Raw genomic sequence first — 21,412 nt, forward strand, 5'->3', positions numbered from 1 at the left:
AGGCCCATGTTTGTTGCTGACGAAGGAAGGAGGCGCGGAGCAGCGAGGAATGTGGTGGTTTGGTTGCTGCTGAAGGAATGTGGTGGACAGGCGGTGGTGGTGCATCTGCTGAGGAAGCAGCGTAAACACAACACCAGTTTCTTATCCACGTCGTCATCTCAGTGCGGAAGATGCCCTCGTGTACGCACTCTTGCTATATCAGACTCCATCCATGCACCCGTATTCCAGCTTCCAGGTTACGCGATGTACCCTCGCCCGCGCAACACGATCTAATGACAGTATGATACTCTGAAACTCCAACGTGCTTAACGATCGCGTAAACAAAATTAAAGTTGTTGAAGTGCGCGCCCTGTTGCCGGTCGTCTAGACCCTCGATCGTATCGGCCTAGAAATGCACACGGTCTGGTCTCTCTGTGCGGTTGTTTATTACTGCACTGTTCTGTTCGTCGTTGGTTTTGCTACTCATTACCTACTTTTTCGAACATGACATCTTGATCGAACCAAAAATTGTAGACTCGTCGCAGGTCAAACACTGAGCAGGTCTCTTCCTTCCAGAAATCCAAGGTGTGGCTCGCCGACCGTGGCTGTCGTCGAACCATTCCCGTCAGTTTTCTTGATTCAGACGATGTTCGTTCTACCAACCTGTTCGCATACACATGACGTGCAAACAAGTTGCTTCCGATCTTCCCATGAACTCCTACAGAAATGACGCCGCGCAAGTAAAGTTCAGACGACTGCATCGACAGCAGGATAATAGAGTTGGAAATGGACAATTTTGGGTGATGGCGGATTCGCGGTGTCGATCGCGTCTTGACTACACTGCGTGCTCGCGTCGATCTTCCTCAACGAGCGGCCACACCAGGCCTGAGCTCTCGACGACCAGATGGACAGGTCGTCGTGACAGGTTATACGCAGGCGGCTGCGCTGACAGCGAGCAGCAGAGAAATGGAAATGGAAACGCACGTGATACAGATCGAGATCGAACGTGGCGGTGTTTGCGTTTGACCATGCACCACCGCATCATTCTTCTTCTCAACAACCTCACGAGGTGTACATCCTGCGTTGTGCGTGGGTCCGTCGTCGAGAAGAGTCTCTGAACTCTTCAACAGCTGCTTACCACCTTAATTATGGGAAGACCAGTGATCATGTCAGTATATCCAAGCAATTTCATCTCTTACAACAACGTGCTCATTGTTATTACACGCATGACCTCTTCAATACCACGTGTTCTAACCTGTTTTTGATGCACAATAACTAAAGGATCCAGTATGAAGACCAAATAGAGAGATGATTTGTCAATAGTTTTGTGTAGAGTATATGAGATTAGTCAAGTATCTTGACCACGTGTGCGTGATTCTTCTATAGTTTATTATCTGAAGAATAGATTATAGATGCCGCGCAAACACCTCAGCAGCCTGCAAAATCTAAGCTATCTGAAGAACAGCCCCATTTCTAAGGAACATCTAAAAATAAGCTTCACGCAAAACATTAAGTTCCACGTTTTTTATTTTGAAAAAGTAATCTGACTGAAGATTAATTTTTTGGGCTTGTTGAAGGTGAAGTATTAGGATCCCTTCCTTGCAATATATATTAAGCTCCCTGATGATAGATTAATCTTTCTACCTTGACTAACGCAACCATTTCTGTTTACGCCCCATCAAGAGAAAGGCTGACAAAGCCCAAGTGACAAAGCCCACCGCTAAACGACAGAAGTTACAGGCCCGCGAAGCCCAAGGCATGCAACTCCAGGTAGCTTTCAGGGGATTTATTCTGTGAGGTGGCATGTCTTACCTGCTGCGGTATTTGATATGCATCTGTTCATCTTCTCAAGTATGCATCCTTCATCGTAAGCTGAGCACACGAGGCAAGAGAGTTTTCATCTTTGACTTCCAACTACAGCACGTAGTTGAGCAAAACCATAAGTTTTCTATGGCAACAGGCCGCTGCCTTGATTCAGTATGATGCCATGCCAACGATGCCATCATATTCTGGACTCTGGAGCAAGAGCAACAATGAAATGAAGTCATTTCTGTAGGCCATCGTCTACAATCATTTCGAGTGAGCAAATAATTATTTCTAGGCTTACATGATAGAACTGTTTTGTTCTTAAAGGCTGAAACTACTGAACCAAAACTTAGACCCTGAAGATAACTTCATGAAGTCCTCCAAAAACAGATGAAGTACATAATGCTAGTTTGCTATTGTATATGTGTACTTTACCCGATAAAATGATCAACGTTTTTTGAAAAGTCTAATGACCCAGGCTTCTCCATAATTTCTGGTCTTAGCACTCGTGGGTAAAAGGAAGTGGAGCGATTATTGATTGTGATGTTTCAGGCGTTGAATACTTGCAAGGAACTGCTTTCTTTGAGATCTAGACCAACTTAGTTGTCTATATCCACTTGTCCTACATGGCAACAATGCTTCTAATTCAGCAGCTATCAGTACTTGACTTGGGATAAATTTTACTATACTCATGTTAGGTGCAGTTTTAGCACTCTTACTGGGGAAGGTACAGGATGACAACCATCTCCCTCCTCATACTTGTCATGGCAAGCTGTCTTTGCACGGTTGTGTCATAGAACTCGTACCAAATCATAGAGATTGTAATCCATTTTCAGGCAGCCAATGGAAGGGATTGGTTATCATCACCATATCAGTTTCGCTGCCACCTCTAAGGCATGTCCGAGCAGACCTTATGCATTTTTAACACTCAGAAGCTTTTCTTCTTCTTTTTGGCCTGTATATCTTTGCCCTTGGATCTTTTTTTGGTTAAAATCGACTTTGCTCACATTCACAGCGGAAGAAAATTTGACAAGTTACAAGGAAGAGATTATTACAGTTCGATAATGCACTCTCAACTTGGCAGCATTCACTGCAGAAATTTGTTGGCATGAGCTAATGAGAGAATAACAAGAGGGCCTTAGATGATATCTGCACATGATGCGTTACAGTTGCTGCTATGGATATTTGTCAGAGAACAAACACATACGTATTGAATTTTGATGCCTGACATTTAACCACTGTATCTGCATGCCAGGTCTCATACAAGTGTTATCTGCACCGTTGAGCAAGACAAACATGAAAAATACCTGTCGATGACCTAGGAAAGACAGTAGATCCCTATTATGTGGCATGTGTGTTGTCGCGGGTTAGATCTGTCCAAGTGGTGAAGATAATGTTTCAGTTTCCTCAATTACCATAGCAGTAGCCATAGCAGTGCGTTAATTTGGCTCTTCCGTTACACTGAGTCCCTGACTGATGGCAAAGCATATTGACGGCTCTGCTCGTCCTGTAGGGAATCTGCTGATCTCAGAAGTTGTCACAGTTGTTTCGGCTTTGATTACTTCTGGAGGAAGATGGTGGTGGATGCACTAAACTTGGACGATGGGCACCTTTACTACTACTACTACTTGGTTCCTGCAGTCATTTTCCTGATGAATTCTGTTACATATGTACTGCTTTGCTGTAAGCATGGAAAGTATGGATGACCCCTTTTTTAACCCTGTGCACAAGCTAATTGCTAGCATACAAATTATGGGTGAATTTGTTGGTCTCGAGTTGAATTCAACCTTTTGGTGGTTTTGATTTCTTATATAAGTTTTGATGTTTGTTTATTGCAAGTGTGACATGGCAGTTATTCTAATTCTACATCCCACGTGTTCGATTTAAGTTATAGAAACATGTAGTAGGCGATTGTGCTACTACATAAGTCTGTCAGCTCAGCTGAAGTTGTTGAACACCTAGTCAGACATAACAGGATAATGTCTTTTTTTTTTTCAGAATACGCAGGAGAGTTATGTATATTAAGAAGAAAAGTTAACATACAACGCGAGCCAAGCCGGGCCCACGCACACGGTTTTGATTCTGGAGCTACAAAGATAGTTATTAAATTGTTAGCACCACATAAAAACATTCCCTCCTAGAGTAGCTGTTAATACCAGAAACTCTGTTATAGCTATTTATAGAGGAATACATCATTTTCCTCTATCCATCATTTTCCTTACTTATTCAGTTAAACCAAGGATTCGTTATGGAAGCAGATAGCAACAACCATTTCATCAGACATGCGTATTTTTGATTATCCGGTGGATTTACACAGTTTCATTAATGCAAATTGTTTGATGTAGTTAGTACTCAGGTTGTTCGACGCTCAAGAATTCTTATTTAGGTAGTTCATATCATATTGAGTATCTGTTCCTTTCCTTTTCACCCTAGGATTAGAAATCCTAAATCCTCCTTTTTTTTTCTAGTGTTTGGAAACGGAAAATCCTGAACCAGGAGGAGTTAGGTATGTAGGATATGGTTTTTCTTTTTTGTTGGGGACTAAAAAATCAACAAAGTATTCCATTCCAAATTTGGAATGGGGTAGGTAGTCCTATCAAATAGAAAATAAATCATCTATTTAATGAATAGCATAAGAATTCATCGAATTCTCGTTGCACTCCTTTGTGAAAGAAAGAGTAGAATGAGAAAGTTAATGAATCTTAAACCCATTGATAAAAGAAAAAAAGGATAACTACTATGGTTAGGGAATAAAAGAGGGTTTGGGTGGGGATAGAGGGACTTGAACCCTCACGACTTATAAAGTCGACGGATTTTCCTTTTACTAGAAATTTTATTGTTGTCAATATTGACACGTAGAATGGGACTCTCTCTTTATCCTTGTTCGATTAATCCACTTTTGATCTCAAAATAATGAATTGAAGGATTTGATTACTCAATATTCGATTGGAATGGATTCACAATAATTCTAAAAAAATTCAGAATTTTCTATTTCATAATCATTCCTAATTTCATTCTAAAAAATCTAAAATAAAAAACCTATAGGGGTTCTGTGATTAATCGTTTGCTATGTCAGTATCTATACGTGTGTATTAAATGTATAAAGCCCTTCTTTCTAGTATTTCGAGGGAGTTCCACTACCAACACAATGTAATTACTTCGATTCGTTAGAACAGCTTCCATTGAGTCTGTGCACCTATCCTTTTCCTTTGGGTTCTAGTTATAACGACTGCAAGGAGCTCCTAGGACCCAAAATCAGAGTTAATGATCCAGTGCACCTGTTGGTGCCGGCCAGCCCATTGCTGCTAGATGCTTTGCCCCGGAGGCGCACCAGAGCTGCCCTTCTTGAGTGATTCCTGCTAGCAACCGCGTGGCGTTCTTTGGAGGTGATCTGTCGAAAACCCGATCGTTGCGCTTTTTCCAAAGTTTCCACGAAACAAGCATGAACGCCGAGTCTAAACCTTTCCTTTTGGCCGTGCTGATGCTCTTTCTCTTGTCGAGCCACCAGTCTAGCAACTGCACCTCACGCGTTGGGATGGTGTTGTGCAAATTCAGCATTGCACTAACTTCATGCCACAGTTGCATTGAGAAGGAGCACATGGAGAAGAGATGGACAGGATAATGTCACATCCTCAAACCATCCACAGTAAACCAGACAGCAGTCTGAGATGCATTTTCTGTTTTCTCTTCTGATTCTGGTAAGGCCTATTTTTGGCCTGTAATCTTACCTACTTATGACTTATCTACCAACCTTTTCAAGCATGATATCTTGGTCAAAATCTAGAGAGCATGTTGTTTAGGGTGGATTTAGGTACAGTTGGGTTCTGGTAAGACGTGAGTAGCATTCATCAGGTATTAGTTGTACCAACCAATTGGCCCAGGCGAGACTAGTTTAGTCAGTCATGCATGCTCTGTAAACTATTCCGGGAAGCAGACACGATTGTGTATCAGCTTGCAAATTCTCTAATTGCTTCAAGCAAGCTTCAAACCGAAACAAGATTTCCCACAAGTAAGATGTTGATGGCTGTGCAGAACAGAAGAAGAATAAAAGAAAGGGAAGAAACTGTCAAAATTCACAGCTGAATGCACATCTGTACTCCTCTTATATCAGTTTAATATAGTTTATATTTTTTTAGCTGAAATTTCCCAAGAGCTGCAAAATCAGAATGGTCCTGTGATAGTGTGATCCAACACGAAGGTTCTCCTAATTCTGCATGTGCTAAAATCACCGTTGTTTCCTTAGGGGTTGTTCGGATAGCTGCTAAACTGCAGTGTCACATCGGATGTTTGGATGCTAATCAGGAGGACTAAACATGAGCTAATTAGAAAACTAATTGCAGAACCTCTGTGCTAATTCGCGAGATGAATCTATTAAACCTAATTAATCCATCATTAGCAAATGATTATTGTAGCACCACATTATCAAATCATGGACTAATTAGGCTTAATAGATTCATCGCGCGAATTAGACTCCATCTATGCAATTAGTTTTATAATTAGTCTATGTTTAATAATCCTAATTAGCATCTAAACATCCGATGTGACAGGTGCTAAACTTTAGCAAGGTATATCCAAACACCTCTTAGTACAATGCACTTCATTAGAAGAGACGACCAGTAGTAGTCTTCCGTTGACAGAAGGCCGTTTTCACCATTCAACACAGGCATTCATTGCGAATCTTGTGGCACACGTTCCTTGTTCCCATACAGAAGATTCTGAACTCAAGAAATGGAACTCTGGAAGGGTATAACCTTCACACATTACCAAACTTTTGCAACTTGTCCAATATTTTCCATCGACACCTTCTTCTTTCCAGTCTGTCCACATATGAAGCCACCAGATCATGATGAAAATGAACTGAGCTGATCGTTTCTTTTTTATCCATACCTACTTCGTCAATCGTCAGCACAATTAGCATGTCGCAAAAAAAAAGATTCATATGACTATTAAAATGGGCGTTGAAAAAAATTTGATGCGTTATAAAATCATGTGTATCACTCGCTGAAAGAAGATTTCATGAGCTGAACGCGAAAGAAACTATATCCATCGGTGATTCCCATCCAATGCATGGTAGCCAGCTTCAGGGAGATCGCGTGAAGTTTAGCACGCAACTACGTGTGCTTATCTGCAAGGCACTGCTTCTAAGATAAAATAAAGAGAGAAATATGGATGGAGTCAATATGAATAAGAAAGGCTAGAACTCTCAGTTTGTTTATCACTTGACCTGGTTGTTTATCTTCACGGTATTGGAGCTCGTTGCCTGAAGATCGTCGCAAAGTGCAAGCAACCTACCACAGAGACGAGTGACCTTTTTTTTAAAAAAAAAAATAAGAGGAGTGACCTTTAGTAACAAGGTAAACTCCCCCAGTCCCCCTGGAGAAAGAAAAAGAACACCGGTACAGTGTACAGCAGGACTGAACTGCATGCGTCGTGATGCGCTGATGGCTCACGGCTACGCTTTTTACCTTTCTCCGGACTGCAAGAACCACTTGTGTGCTGGTGGTGAGGATTTTCTGGCCAGCGTGGGGAGAAAAAGGGCGAAATCTTTTGGAAGTGGAGGATTCCGATTCTCCTCCGTGCTTCTGCCTGGCGGCTGGAGCTGCTGAGTGCTATGCTATGCTATGCTACCCCAGCAAAGACAGAGACACGGCAAAGTGTGTGCAACCCTGCAGCTCACGTGACAAAATCGAAACTCAAGTGGATCGCACACCCATCACAAGTCACGATCGCGTCGACCACATCCGACGAAAAGTTTGACCCCCCGATCTGCCACCGCCGCGACAAGTACGTCCGAGACGAAGCCATTGGCATTGGCCATGCACATCCGCTCCCGGCCTTTGGCACCTACCGGGCTAATGAACAGGCAGCTACAAGTTCAGTCCTCGGCTTCCGAATTCCAATCCCCCTGGTCAAACACCACGTGCCTGCAGTGAACCAAAAAGAAAAAAGAGCACCGGAACAAATCCGACATGGCACCCACTCCGGCCGTCCCGGCGGCTGACCGGAGACCGGACGCCGGAGCACGCGCCGGGCCCCTCCTGCCCCCGCCCCGCTCCCCCCCCTGCAGCGCAACTGCAAGCCTGCTGCTGAGCAGCCAACTCCGATCCACCACCTACTGCGTTGAAACTTTCGGCTCGGCGACGGCGAGCCCGCGACAATTCTACCCAGGTCGACATCAGCGGTTGTGGTTGCGGTTGCAGTGCAGGGGAGGCAAGAAAGAGAGAGAGAGATCTCCTGGCGTTGGCGTGTTGCCCTTTTCGTGGGTGATGCGCGCGCGGGGTGTTTTTTTACGTGCGGCGACGGCGACGCTTAACCGATCCCCCGGCTCACCCACCTATCGCGTGCCGGGCGGCCGGGCCGGGGCGATATCTCTGCCACCTCACTCCGTGAGTGCGTGCGTGCGGGGAGCTTTCTATATAAGCAGCCGGCTGTCCTCGCAGCTTGGCACAACCAGCACACCAGAGCAGGTAGCGGCCGGAGCCCCAAAGGAGCAGAGCGCCAAAGCGAGGAGAACCGCAGCTCAGATCACTCCCACTTCCCACAACCACTCGCGCTTCGCTCGCAGCCGCAGCTCCCGACCGAGATGGAGGCTGGGGACGCCATGGAGAGGGGCGAGCGCGCGCCGCTCCTGCCCGAGGTAACTGTCCAGAAATCTCTTTCTCGCCGTGATCTCATTTTAGAATGATCGGGGCAGTTTCAGCTATTAGGAGCCTGTTATGCTTCCGTAAGCAATGTTCATGCAATAATCATGCGAATTCCTCGTCGCTGAAATGGAGTATGCTTCTGCATGCATCCAGCATCCGAGTAGGTATTAGTTTTCCTTTTTTTCCTCCATCTGGGATGCTGACGTCGAATGCAGCATTTCTCAAGCAAGAGAGCAGTTGCGATGGGGTTACGGAGTTGGTAACACGCCATCCACATAGACCAAGTCTAAAGTAACGAGTAGTGATGAAAAGGGATCTACGCATACAAACTTCTTAAAATGATCAATACAAACTTCTTAAAATGATCAATACAAATTTGCTAGACACATCAAACTCAAAGTTTTAAAAAACGAGGTTTCTAAAGAAGGTTCCAGGAATCAGCTTAGACTATATAGTAAATAAACACATGCATACACACTTGTGCCTGTCACTGTTACAATAGTCTTTCTTTCTTTCTTTCCTCCTTGGAAAGAACAAGCGCTGATTGAGATGACATCCACATCATTCTAGGTCACCGTATCCATGACCTTTCCGATATGCAGATTCCATTGTTGTTGACAATTTCTGCAATTTTTCTCCATTGCAGAGCCACGGGCCGAAGGTTGAGGACGATAGCCTGCATGTGCCGCTCCTCAAGGACAAAAAACGCACAGGCAGCAAGGCGCCAACGGTTGTTCTAGGTGAGCAAAGCTCAATGCTGCAAATTAGTTTCCTTGATGAAAACAAAATATGCGCAGCACAGACACAAGATGCTAGCTATAATTTTACAAAAATTACAAAAAGATAAACAAGTACATGACTGAAACATAATGTTCCAGAGCTTGTACTAATCGCTGGATGCTGCCTTTGCTGCGTGCAGGGTTCCAGTGCTTGGAGAGCACAGGGTTCTTTGGCATCTCCACGAACCTGGTCGTATACCTGGAGAAAGTCCTCCACGGCAGCAATCTGGCCAGCGCCTCCAAAGTCACTACATGGACCGGCACCAGCTACCTGACCCCGATCTTCGGCGCCATCATCGCCGACACCTTCTTGGGCAACTACAACACCATCCTCATCTCCCTCGTCGTCTACCTTCTTGTAAGTCGTAGATCGTTCATGTTGATCCATGGCATGCGCATTGATCGGTCACGGCAATGATGCTAACAGATTCTATGCCTGTCGCGTGCCACCTGCAGGGGATGATGTCCGTGACCTTCTCCGCGTTCCTGCCCACGGCCGCGGTGCTCGGCGGCTCCTCGGTGTTCGGCGCTCAAACCGTCGCGTTCATCGGGCTGTATCTCGTCGCGATCGGGAGCGGCGGGGTGCGCTCGTCGCTGCTGCCGTTCGGCGCGGAGCAATTCGACGACGACAATGAGAAAGACCGGGAAAGCAAGGGCTCCTTCTTCAGCTGGTTCTACCTCTGCGTCAGCTTCGGCCCGATCGTCTCCGGTCTGTTCATTGTGTGGATACAGGACAACGTCAGCTGGGGCCTCGGCTTCGGCATCTCCACCGCCTGCATCGCTCTCGCTTTCGGCGTCTTCGTTCTCGCCACACCCATGTACAAGCGCCGCATGCCCACCGGCACGCCGCTCAAGCGCCTGAGCCAGGTCATCGTCGCCGCCTGCCGGAAGATTAGCCGCAAGGTGCCTGCCGACGCGAGCTTGCTCTACGAGGTCAGCGACAAGGTGGACCCCCAGCCCAAGCTCGCACACACCGGTGATTTCTCATTACTTGACAAGGCGGCCGTCATCACCGAGTCGGACTTTGAGGAGGTAACGGAGGAGGCCGGCTCGTCGTGGAAGTTATGCACCGTGACGCAGGTGGAGGAACTGAAGATCCTGCTGCGGCTTCTGCCCATCTGGGCGACCAGCATCATCGTGTCCGCGGCGTACGCGCAGATGAACACTACCTTCATCCAGCAGGGCAGCGCCATGAACATGTCCATCCTGTCGGTGTCAGTGCCGCCTGCGTCGATGGCATCGTTCGAGGTAGCTTGCGTCTTTTCTTGGGTGATGCTCTACAGCAAGGTGATCGTGCCAGCGCTGAGGGGCTTCAGTTCCGGCGGCGACGGCGAGCCATCGCTGCTGCAGCGAATGGGCGCCGGCCGGCTCCTCATGGCTCTTGCAATGGCGGTCTCTGGACTCGTGGAGATGAAGCGGCTCGACAGCGCGGCGCGCGGCGAGGAGATCTCCATAGCGTGGCAGCTCCCGCAGTACTTCTTCCTGGCCGGCGCCGAGGTGTTCTGCTACATCGCGCAGCTGGAGTTCTTCTACGCCGAGGCGCCGGACACCATGAAGAGCACGTGCACGTCGCTGGCGCTGCTCACCATCGCGCTGGGCAGCTACCTCTGCTCGTTCATCTACGCCATCGTGGCCGCCTTCACGGCCACGGCGGACAGCCCCGGGTGGATCTGCGACAACCTCAATCAGGGCCACCTCGACTACTTCTTCTGGACCATGGCCGCAATGTGCACGCTCAACTTCGTCGTGTACAGCGGCTTCGCCAAGAACTACAAGTTCAAGACTGTGCTCTCATGACGTGCTTCCATTGCACAGTGCCCATAATGACCAATTGGTGATTGGTGAAGGGTGACTAGCAAGTAGCAATGCAAGCACTAGCTCAACGGCTAGTACATAGGAAACGTACAGCGGTAGAGTAGAAAAAAAAATGCAGGAATTTATTTTGCCCTTTTCCTTTTCTTTTTAAGTTTTGAAGAAACTGCACAGATTTCTGTCGGCAGCGACAGTTTTTCTTTTGAAACTTTGTTTTGTTTTTTCACATACAGACATACAGTTGATGAGTTGAAAGACTAGTGACATTGGTGTTAACGTGCCTTTTCTCCTGACTCAGCGAAGGAAATTTGCATTTTAAATTGGATGTCGCCATTGCAGTGAATTTGTTAAACACAATTTATATACACCATGTCGCCTCGACTGTGTTTTGACTTTGCTATTCAATGTTTGACCCTTTGTTATTTCTCCGAGTATTTGTGCAAACAGTTAGAAATATACGATGTGCTTAACTTTTTTTTTGAAACTGTAAATCGGCAGGAGTGCTGCCATATCATATAAGAGAGATAGAGAGAGTTCAAGGTTACATTGTGGTGATTACATAAAAAACGGTTATGCTCACAAATCTCGAAATGAAACGACTCTATCATTGATACTATGGAATTAAAGGTGCTCCACATGCTCTTTGTCTCAAGCCGATTTCTTCCTTGATTAGGCCGAGAACTGATTGGTCCGTTTATACCACATATTCCAGCATGTGTCATAACAGTCGCAATTGCTCTTTTTCTTTCCTTTGTCACTTCCTGCAAAGACCGGTGCCACCATTCTTGGAGATCAACGTCTGTCCGCGGTAGTGGCATGGTTTGTCCAAGAATGAATGAGCTGCCAAACTTGAGCTGCATATGGGCACTGGATGCAAAGATGCATAGCCGTCTCAGGTGCTCCCAGACAGAGGGACATATGGGGTTACACGACCAATTTCTCTCTATCAGTCGATCAGCAGTGAGGATTCTATTCTGCAATAGGAGCCGAGTGAAGAACCTATGCTTTCCCTCAGCCTATGCTTTCCATATTGCTTTAGCTTGGAAGGTGCAGAGAGTTCCTTTGAACTGAATAGCATATGCTGATTTGGCAGTGTAATTGCCACATTGTGTCCATCTCTATACAATTTCATCTTGATTGTCACTGAAAGTAGTGTCCTGGACAAGTTCCAAGGGGTTAATAAATTCAGCCAATTCAGTAGCAGAACTCATCCTCCATAGACCCCTCGTCCAATTGTGGTCAGTTAATTCCTCATAAACATTCAGAGCTCTACTGAACCTTTCCAGGTCACGTGTGCCCACGGCTTCATATTCCTTTGGTCTCTGAACATCTGTCATTCATTTGACGAGGCAGTGTCCTCCATTAGTTTCAGCTTCTCCCTTCGAAAGGAAATTCCTTCTAATCTTGTCTATTTTCTTTATTGCCTACTTTTTCAGCGAGAAGACAGATAAGAAGTAAACAGGGAAAGCTGATAGAACTGAATTTACAAGCACCAATCTTCCTACCCTGTTCATCAACCAGCCTTTCCATCTTGGTAGCCTTGCCGCAACCTTGTCAATGAGGGTTGTACATCAATCTTTCTGAGGGCTCTCGTGTGAAGTGGCAATCCAAGGTAAGTGCAAGGGAAGCTTTTGACTGGACATTGGAAACTTTGCATGATCTCCTCTATGTTTAGTGTATCACAGTGAATTGGATAAACAACACTTTTGCTTCTATTAGTTAGTAAACTTGATGCTGTGCCAAAAGCTTCTAAGATATCAGCCACCACTCTTACTTCCTCACTGTCAGGCTTCAGAAATATGGCCACATCATTAGCAAACATGCTGATTATAGCTGTAACATTCCTATTTTGAATCTCAGATAGCAGCCCCTGGGATGCAACAATGGTGAGGATTTTTGTAGTGGCTCCATGGCCAGGATGAACAGCATAAGGCTTAAGGGATCTCCTTGACGCAGGCCTGTCCTATGTTTGAACCACGGTCCTCTAGTGGCATTCAGCAGAACTGATGTTGTAGCAGTAGATAAAAGGGTTGAGATCCAACTTCGCCATCTTACTCCAAAGCCTATATGTTGCAACACTTCCATAAGGTAATCCACTTCCATAAGGTAATCCCACCTTACACTGTCAAAAGCTTTTTTGATGTCCAGCTTTAGAAATAGAGTAGGTTTCTTAGCATGGTGTAGAGCCTGAACCATGTTCTGAGTAAAGACGAAGTTATCTTGTATGCTTCTTCTCTATGCTTAACTTATTTTGGCTTAGTGATATTTTTTTCACTTAACTAAAATATTTGAACAAATATCTTTACTCAAAGTTTTGCACTAAAAGTCAAAAGTAACCGTTGTGAGGAAATTAAGATTTAGTACTAAATAGTTTCATCTAATCGGATATGTTTAAATTGCAAAAAGATTAACCATTGATGTTTGAATTTGAACGATGCCAAGACATGTCTATATATTTAACTTTTGTGAATGGCTGTTGTATGAACTCTTAAGATCAGGTTTCAAGTATGACTGGGTGGGGGGGGGGGGGGGGGGGGGGGGGGCACCAGCCTGGCCCCTCCTAATGCTGCAGTTTGTCCAGAGGATCACCCCTTTAGGGCCCATTCGGTTCCCAGGGAACCATTGTTTGGAACGATTCCTAGCTGGATTGCTTGCCTAATTTATATAATCTTTTGATCAGCTGGAATTGATTTCTGGATGGATTCCGGGCTAACCGAACGGGCCTTAATCTTCATGCTAATTAAGAAAGTATGGCTCCATCTCATGAACATCTGCAGTTCTTAGCTCAAGATGAGAATTAGACCAGCCTAAGCCCAACAAACAAGCTTTTGCTCAATTGAAGAGGAACCCATCCGTCCTCAGCCTGCCAGGCTACTGATGGTTGATGGATGCTTCCGCTTCCGCTTCCTCTCCTTTCTTCGTGCCGCTGTTGCTCAGGTGGTGCTCCGATCTCATGATTCCAAGCCACCATCCGCTGGTTCGGCCGTGTGCAAGATGCAGCACCAGTAGCCACTAGCCCGCTAGGCTGCTAAACCATGGACCTATGCTCCAAGCTCCCTCCGTACGATTTTAATCTCCAATTGCAACTATGCTTTAGAATTAGATTGAGGTAGGGGTTAGGGCTAATTAAATTATGCAATCCATGGAAAGCTAATTGAGTTGGAAGAGCTTTCAAGTTACAGATCTTGAAGCACTAGCTTTAATTGCTTGTTATCAACAAACATATGTATGATCTTGCCAAATTCGTAGCTTCAATTACTCGTTATCTATATATGCTCTGTCTATGCTCTGTCCAAGTTCGTATAAGTATACTATATGCATATGTCATCATGTACAATTGTTGTCGGTATTGCTTGCCTGGCTCCCCTATGTTCAAATCCTGACTACGCCCTTACCCTCGGTAGTCATCTTATCAATTTATTTTGGAGCGAAATTTCTCAACAACCACATAATCATAATGGTTCTGTGGTCAAACGTGATGGTTCTGCTAATTTTGCATGTGCTGAAATTACCTTTCCTTTATTTTGTAGATTTATTTTATCATCAGAAGATATGACCAGTAGTCTCGCGTGGACAACAGACAATATTCACCCTTCAATTCAGAGATATCTTGATGCACATGTTTCATGTTCCGGCACAGGATTAATTCTGAACGCAAAAAATTGAAAGTTAATTGGACATCACCAAATTTTTGCAACTTCCAAAATTTTCTTCGAGTTCTTCAATCTGTCTTTAAAAAAACAAAATACATACCTACCTCCTCAATCGTCAGTTCGTCATCGCAATAAATTTCAAAAAAAGTTCTTCATCGCAAAACATGGAACAAAAGGGCTCCATACGCGCGCCTTCTTAATTAAACAACGTCGAGAGAAAAACTGGTGCACTATAAAATCATGCGCGTCACTGGCTGATAGAAGATTTCAAGGTTTGAACAAGAAAGAGACTAGGTTCCAACCAATGCTTCGCTGCCAGCTTTCATCCTTCATGAAGGATAAGTTAGGTTTAGTACCTACTCCTAATTAGTAATTGCGTATGGTAATCGGCAAAGTACTACGTCTAATTAAGTTAAACACAAGAGGAGATGGATGGAGTTGTTATGACCAAGAAAGTCAAGATGCTTATGGATTGACCTGATGGATGAGAGCGTCTTTGAGCACCTTGTCTGAAGAACACCGCGCTTTGCAGCAAGCAACCTATAGCATGTGCTGACGTGCCTCTCCAACCACAAATCATGAGGAGTTTATTATTAGGACACATCATCATGTCCAACGTGTTTCAGCACTACAAAATCATTTTCCGTTTCATGAAGATATATGACAACCCAACATAACTTTAGGATAAGCTCCTCAAAAATATAAAGGAGCTTTGCCGCGAGAAAAAGGAGTAACGTAACCTGTGGGTTGTTGGAACTAGGCAACCAGCAGTCATAACGACTCACGATGTGCTTTCTCAAGAGTCAAGACTTATGGAGAAGCCCTTGTGTTCGGTAAAGAGAAGCCCTTGTGTTTGGTAGTGAAAAGAGTCCTTCTGACCATGAACGAAATAGGCAAAATACAAAGTGGTGATCAGATTCTCCTCGCCGTCCTACACTCCTACCTGGAGGCTGGACTGTACCCACTTTTCGTCCTTCACTGGCTACTGATGCTAGCAGTAAAAAGTACGTTGTACGATAAGTGCTAAAGGTAGGACAAGAGGATATGCAATCCTAAAACTCATCCAACAAGATGAGAGATCTCCAATTTGTGATCACGATCACAGCCTCACGTCAATCATTTTGGACGACAAGTCTCACCCCGGATCTGGTAACCTTGACTAACGAAGCCATTAGCCATATCCTCTCATTTTGGCGCATGTACCAACCAAATAGACGACTGCGGGCTGCGGCTGGGCTGGCAATATGCAGCCACAAGGTCTGTAGTCTTCCCGTTCCTGTCGCCAACTTAAAAGACCACGTGTCTGGAGTGAACAGAATATGCACGGAAACACACCCGAATCCGACCACGGCCCCTGCACTCGGGCCCCCGTGGCATCTGACCGGAGACTGAACCCACCAGCACCCAGCCGAGCACGACAGTTCTTCTCAAGAACGAGACATGCCCGTGCCGCAGCCTGCAGCCACCCACAACGCACCTACTCATGCGTAGAAAACTAGAAACTTCGGGTTCGTCGCGCTGCGACCATTCTACCCGGGTCGACGTCCGTTGCTGCAGTGCCAGGGGACGCAAGGTTGCCTTGTTCTGATGGGGAAAAAAGGACCCCGCTGTTTTGAAGCGTTCTCGGCCGCGCGCGTTTAGTTTAGCGGCCTAGCGATTAGTTTATACGCCTAACAAATCCCTTGCTCACCAACCAACTAACCCATCACGTGCCGGACGGGACGATCTCTCCGTGCGCGCGCTTTGCTTGCTTCCTATATAAGCAGAGAGAGGCAGCATTGCACCACAGCAGCGGACAGAGCACAGAGCACCGAGCAAAAAGCGCCGAAGGGAGAGCACAGAGCAAAAAGCTTTCTCTGCATCTCATCACTTGCGTTTCCCACAAGGCCACTGGCCACCAGAAATCCAGAATCGCCTCGCGCTCCGCTCGCAGCTAGGCCTCCGTCGGCGATCGGCATGGACGCGGGGGACGCCATGGAGAGGGGCGCGGGCGCGCCGGTCCTGCTGCCCGAGGTAACGATCCAGAACTCCGACCCCTTCGCTCGCTCGCAAGCCACATTCGCGGTTAGCCGCCGCCCGCCGGCATCTCCCTTCCTCCATGAAGTACTTTACAGAATGACCACACTGATCAGCAAATGGTGCGATGTTGGTTAGTGATCAGCAAATGCAGCATTTCTATCAGTCGCTTCACCGGTGAACAGAAAATCAGTGCCGGTGTAGATCTTAGTTGATGTTTTTCGTTGCTGGATATTTGATACACCGCGACGTCACACTGATGCTGACGTCGAATGCAACTTTTCTTGCTGGATATTGGATGCACCGCGACGTCACACTGATGCTGACGTCGAATGCAACTTTTCTAAGGAACAGAACCATTGGGATCAGGATACGGAGTTGGTAGCTAGCAGCACGCCATCAACATAGACCAAGTCTAACCTACTGAAGAGAGAAAGGGATTAAACATCTTAAATGGTCGATAGTTGCTAGGCACATTAAAATTGAGCTTTTAAGATTCTTTTTTTTCCTTTTGCCTAAAATTAAACTTATGTTTTCACGCACGAGGTTTCATAGAGAAGATTCCAAGAAAAATCAACAAAAGCACATGCATACACACATCTGCCTGTCACTTTAATACTAGTCTTACATTCATCGTCAGCCAAGCACAAGAGAAACACTTATGCATGCAAATAGCATCCACATCATACTACTACATCATATCCATGACCATTCAACATTCAACAAGTAGAATATGCAGATTCTCCTTGTTGCTGACAATTTGTGGAAATTTTCTCCATTGCAGAGCAACGGGCCAAAGATTCAGGACGACAGCCTGCAAGTGCCACTATTGAAGGATAAAAAACGCGCAGGCAGCAAGGCACCAGCAGTTGTTCTAGGTGAGCAACCCTCTCCACGTTCAATTCTACCCTTTTTACAAATAAAATTCTAGTTTTACTGCGATAATTTACAATAACAAAATCTAAGAAACAATAACATTATTATATTTTGACATGTACTAATTACCGGATGCTTGCCTTTGCTGCGTGCAGGGTTCCAGTGCTTGGAGAGCACAGGGTTCTTTGGCATCTCCACGAACCTGGTCGTATACCTGGAGAAAGTCCTCCACGGCAGCAATCTGGCCAGCGCCTCCAAAGTCACTACATGGACCGGCACCAGCTACCTGACCCCGATCTTCGGCGCCATCATCGCCGACACCTTCTTGGGCAACTACAACACCATCCTCATCTCCCTCGTCGTCTACCTTCTTGTAAGTCGTAGATCGTTCATGTTGATCCATGGCATGCGCATTGATCGGTCACGGCAATGATGCTAACAGATTCTATGCCTGTCGCGTGCCACCTGCAGGGGATGATGTCCGTGACCTTCTCCGCGTTCCTGCCCACGGCCGCGGTGCTCGGCGGCTCCTCGGTGTTCGGCGCTCAAACCGTCGCGTTCATCGGGCTGTATCTCGTCGCGATCGGGAGCGGCGGGGTGCGCTCGTCGCTGCTGCCGTTCGGCGCGGAGCAATTCGACGACGACAATGAGAAAGACCGGGAAAGCAAGGGCTCCTTCTTCAGCTGGTTCTACCTCTGCGTCAGCTTCGGCCCGATCGTCTCCGGTCTGTTCATTGTGTGGATACAGGACAACGTCAGCTGGGGCCTCGGCTTCGGCATCTCCACCGCCTGCATCGCTCTCGCTTTCGGCGTCTTCGTTCTCGCCACACCCATGTACAAGCGCCGCATGCCCACCGGCACGCCGCTCAAGCGCCTGAGCCAGGTCATCGTCGCCGCCTGCCGGAAGATTAGCCGCAAGGTGCCTGCCGACGCGAGCTTGCTCTACGAGGTCAGCGACAAGGTGGACCCCCAGCCCAAGCTCGCACACACCGGTGATTTCTCATTACTTGACAAGGCGGCCGTCATCACCGAGTCGGACTTTGAGGAGGTAACGGAGGAGGCCGGCTCGTCGTGGAAGTTATGCACCGTGACGCAGGTGGAGGAACTGAAGATCCTGCTGCGGCTTCTGCCCATCTGGGCGACCAGCATCATCGTGTCCGCGGCGTACGCGCAGATGAACACTACCTTCATCCAGCAGGGCAGCGCCATGAACATGTCCATCCTGTCGGTGTCAGTGCCGCCTGCGTCGATGGCATCGTTCGAGGTAGCTTGCGTCTTTTCTTGGGTGATGCTCTACAGCAAGGTGATCGTGCCAGCGCTGAGGGGCTTCAGTTCCGGCGGCGACGGCGAGCCATCGCTGCTGCAGCGAATGGGCGCCGGCCGGCTCCTCATGGCTCTTGCAATGGCGGTCTCTGGACTCGTGGAGATGAAGCGGCTCGACAGCGCGGCGCGCGGCGAGGAGATCTCCATAGCGTGGCAGCTCCCGCAGTACTTCTTCCTGGCCGGCGCCGAGGTGTTCTGCTACATCGCGCAGCTGGAGTTCTTCTACGCCGAGGCGCCGGACACCATGAAGAGCACGTGCACGTCGCTGGCGCTGCTCACCATCGCGCTGGGCAGCTACCTCTGCTCGTTCATCTACGCCATCGTGGCCGCCTTCACGGCCACGGCGGACAGCCCCGGGTGGATCTGCGACAACCTCAATCAGGGCCACCTCGACTACTTCTTCTGGACCATGGCCGCAATGTGCACGCTCAACTTCGTCGTGTACAGCGGCTTCGCCAAGAACTACAAGTTCAAGACTGTGCTCTCATGACGTGCTTCCATTGCACAGTGCCCATAATGACCAATTGGTGATTGGTGAAGGGTGACTAGCAAGTAGCAATGCAAGCACTAGCTCAACGGCTAGTACATAGGAAACGTACAGCGGTAGAGTAGAAAAAAAAATGCAGGAATTTATTTTGCCCTTTTCCTTTTCTTTTTAAGTTTTGAAGAAACTGCACAGATTTCTGTCGGCAGCGACAGTTTTTCTTTTGAAACTTTGTTTTGTTTTTTCACATACAGACATACAGTTGATGAGTTGAAAGACTAGTGACATTGGTGTTAACGTGCCTTTTCTCCTGACTCAGCGAAGGAAATTTGCATTTTAAATTGGATGTCGCCATTGCAGTGAATTTGTTAAACACAATTTATATACACCATGTCGCCTCGACTGTGTTTTGACTTTGCTATTCAATGTTTGACCCTTTGTTATTTCTCCGAGTATTTGTGCAAACAGTTAGAAATATACGATGTGCTTAACTTTTTTTTTGAAACTGTAAATCGGCAGGAGTGCTGCCATATCATATAAGAGAGATAGAGAGAGTTCAAGGTTACATTGTGGTGATTACATAAAAAACGGTTATGCTCACAAATCTCGAAATGAAACGACTCTATCATTGATACTATGGAATTAAAGGTGCTCCACATGCTCTTTGTCTCAAGCCGATTTCTTCCTTGATTAGGCCGAGAACTGATTGGTCCGTTTATACCACATATTCCAGCATGTGTCATAACAGTCGCAATTGCTCTTTTTCTTTCCTTTGTCACTTCCTGCAAAGACCGGTGCCACCATTCTTGGAGATCAACGTCTGTCCGCGGTAGTGGCACCAGGTGGTTTGTCCAAGAATGAATGAGCTGCCAAACTTGAGCTGCATATGGGCACTGGATGCAAAGATGCATAGCCGTCTCAGGTGCTCCCAGACAGAGGGACATATGGGGTTACACGACCAATTTCTCTCTATCAGTCGATCAGCAGTGAGGATTCTATTCTGCAATAGGAGCCGAGTGAAGAACCTATGCTTTCCCTCAGCCTATGCTTTCCATATTGCTTTAGCTTGGAAGGTGCAGAGAGTTCCTTTGAACTGAATAGCATATGCTGATTTGGTAGTGTAATTGCCACATTGTGTCCATCTCTATACAATTTCATCTTGATTGTCACTGAAAGTAGTGTCCTGGACAAGTTCCAAGGGGTTAATAAATTCAGCCAATTCAGTAGCAGAACTCATCCTCCATAGACCCCTCGTCCAATTGTGGTCAGTTAATTCCTCATAAACATTCGTGTGCTTTCTCCAAACTAATTTGTATAAGTTTGGCGCAGGATCTCTTGGAGCCTGGCCATTCAGCCATGAAGAACCCCTAAATTCGGCCTTTTGGCCATTGCTAATCTGCACAACTATACTAGCTCGAAATAGCTGCAGATCTAGCTCATTTACAGGGGCTTCAGTGCCCATCCAAGGATGATCTGGCTCTTTCCACTAAAACCATACCCATCTCAGCCTCAGAGCTCTACTGAACCTTTCCAGGTCACGTGTGCCCACGGCTTCATATTCCTTTGGTCTCTGAACATCTGTCATTCATTTGACGAGGCAGTGTCCTCCATTAGTTTCAGCTTCTCCCTTCGAAAGGAAATTCCTTCTAATCTTGTCTATTTTCTTTATTGCCTACTTTTTCAGCGAGAAGACAGATAAGAAGTAAACAGGGAAAGCTGATAGAACTGAATTTACAAGCACCAATCTTCCTACCCTGTTCATCAACCAGCCTTTCCATCTTGGCAGCCTTGTCGCAACCTTGTCAATGAGGGGCTGTACATCAATCTTTCTGAGGGCTCTGGTGTGAAGTGGCAATCCAAGATAAGTGCAAGGGAAGCTTTTGACTGGACATTGGAAACTTTGCATGATCTCCTCTATATTTAGTGTATCATAGTGAATTTTATAAACAACAATTTTGCTTCTATTAGTTAGTAAACTTGATGCTGTGCCAAAAGCTTCTAAGATATCAGCCACCACACTTACTTCCTCACTGTCAGACTT

General features: G+C 46.5%; 2 protein-coding genes across 2 annotated transcripts; both read left to right on the plus strand.

Moving 5' to 3' along the window:
• The first annotated feature begins 8,212 nt into the window (after positions 1-8,212).
• On the plus strand, positions 8,213-11,296 carry LOC117842703 (protein NRT1/ PTR FAMILY 8.3). The gene is made up of 4 exons (XM_034723210.2): positions 8,213-8,422; positions 9,076-9,169; positions 9,349-9,566; positions 9,665-11,296. Exons 1-4 carry the CDS (start codon positions 8,369-8,371, stop codon positions 11,003-11,005), a joined length of 1,707 nt encoding a protein of 568 aa, XP_034579101.1. The 5' UTR covers positions 8,213-8,368; the 3' UTR covers positions 11,006-11,296.
• Positions 11,297-16,447: 5,151 nt separating this feature from the next.
• LOC117859593 (protein NRT1/ PTR FAMILY 8.3) lies at positions 16,448-19,668 on the plus strand. Its single transcript, XM_034742773.2, has 4 exons — positions 16,448-16,686; positions 17,474-17,567; positions 17,721-17,938; positions 18,037-19,668. The coding sequence occupies exons 1-4, from the start codon at positions 16,630-16,632 to the stop codon at positions 19,375-19,377; spliced, it is 1,710 nt and encodes a 569-aa protein (XP_034598664.1). The 5' UTR covers positions 16,448-16,629; the 3' UTR covers positions 19,378-19,668.
• The last annotated feature ends 1,744 nt before the right edge of the window (positions 19,669-21,412 follow it).

Source organism: Setaria viridis, chromosome 1 (genome assembly GCF_005286985.2).
Source record: "Setaria viridis chromosome 1, Setaria_viridis_v4.0, whole genome shotgun sequence".
In the NCBI taxonomy this organism is placed as follows: domain Eukaryota; kingdom Viridiplantae; phylum Streptophyta; class Magnoliopsida; order Poales; family Poaceae; genus Setaria; species Setaria viridis.

Excerpts from the sequence above, each read along its gene's own strand:
- LOC117859593 (XM_034742773.2), top strand. The coding sequence starts at position 16,630 with ATGGACGCGGGGGACGCCATGGAGAGGGGCGCGGGCGCGCCGGTCCTG. Across the intron at positions 16,687-17,473 it reads CGCCGGTCCTGCTGCCCGAG|AGCAACGGGCCAAAGATTCA; the intron begins GTAACGATCCAG and ends TCTCCATTGCAG. Across the intron at positions 17,939-18,036 it reads CCCTCGTCGTCTACCTTCTT|GGGATGATGTCCGTGACCTT; the intron begins GTAAGTCGTAGA and ends TGCCACCTGCAG.
- LOC117842703 (XM_034723210.2), top strand. The coding sequence starts at position 8,369 with ATGGAGGCTGGGGACGCCATGGAGAGGGGCGAGCGCGCGCCGCTCCTG. Across the intron at positions 8,423-9,075 it reads GCGCGCCGCTCCTGCCCGAG|AGCCACGGGCCGAAGGTTGA; the intron begins GTAACTGTCCAG and ends TCTCCATTGCAG. Across the intron at positions 9,567-9,664 it reads CCCTCGTCGTCTACCTTCTT|GGGATGATGTCCGTGACCTT; the intron begins GTAAGTCGTAGA and ends TGCCACCTGCAG.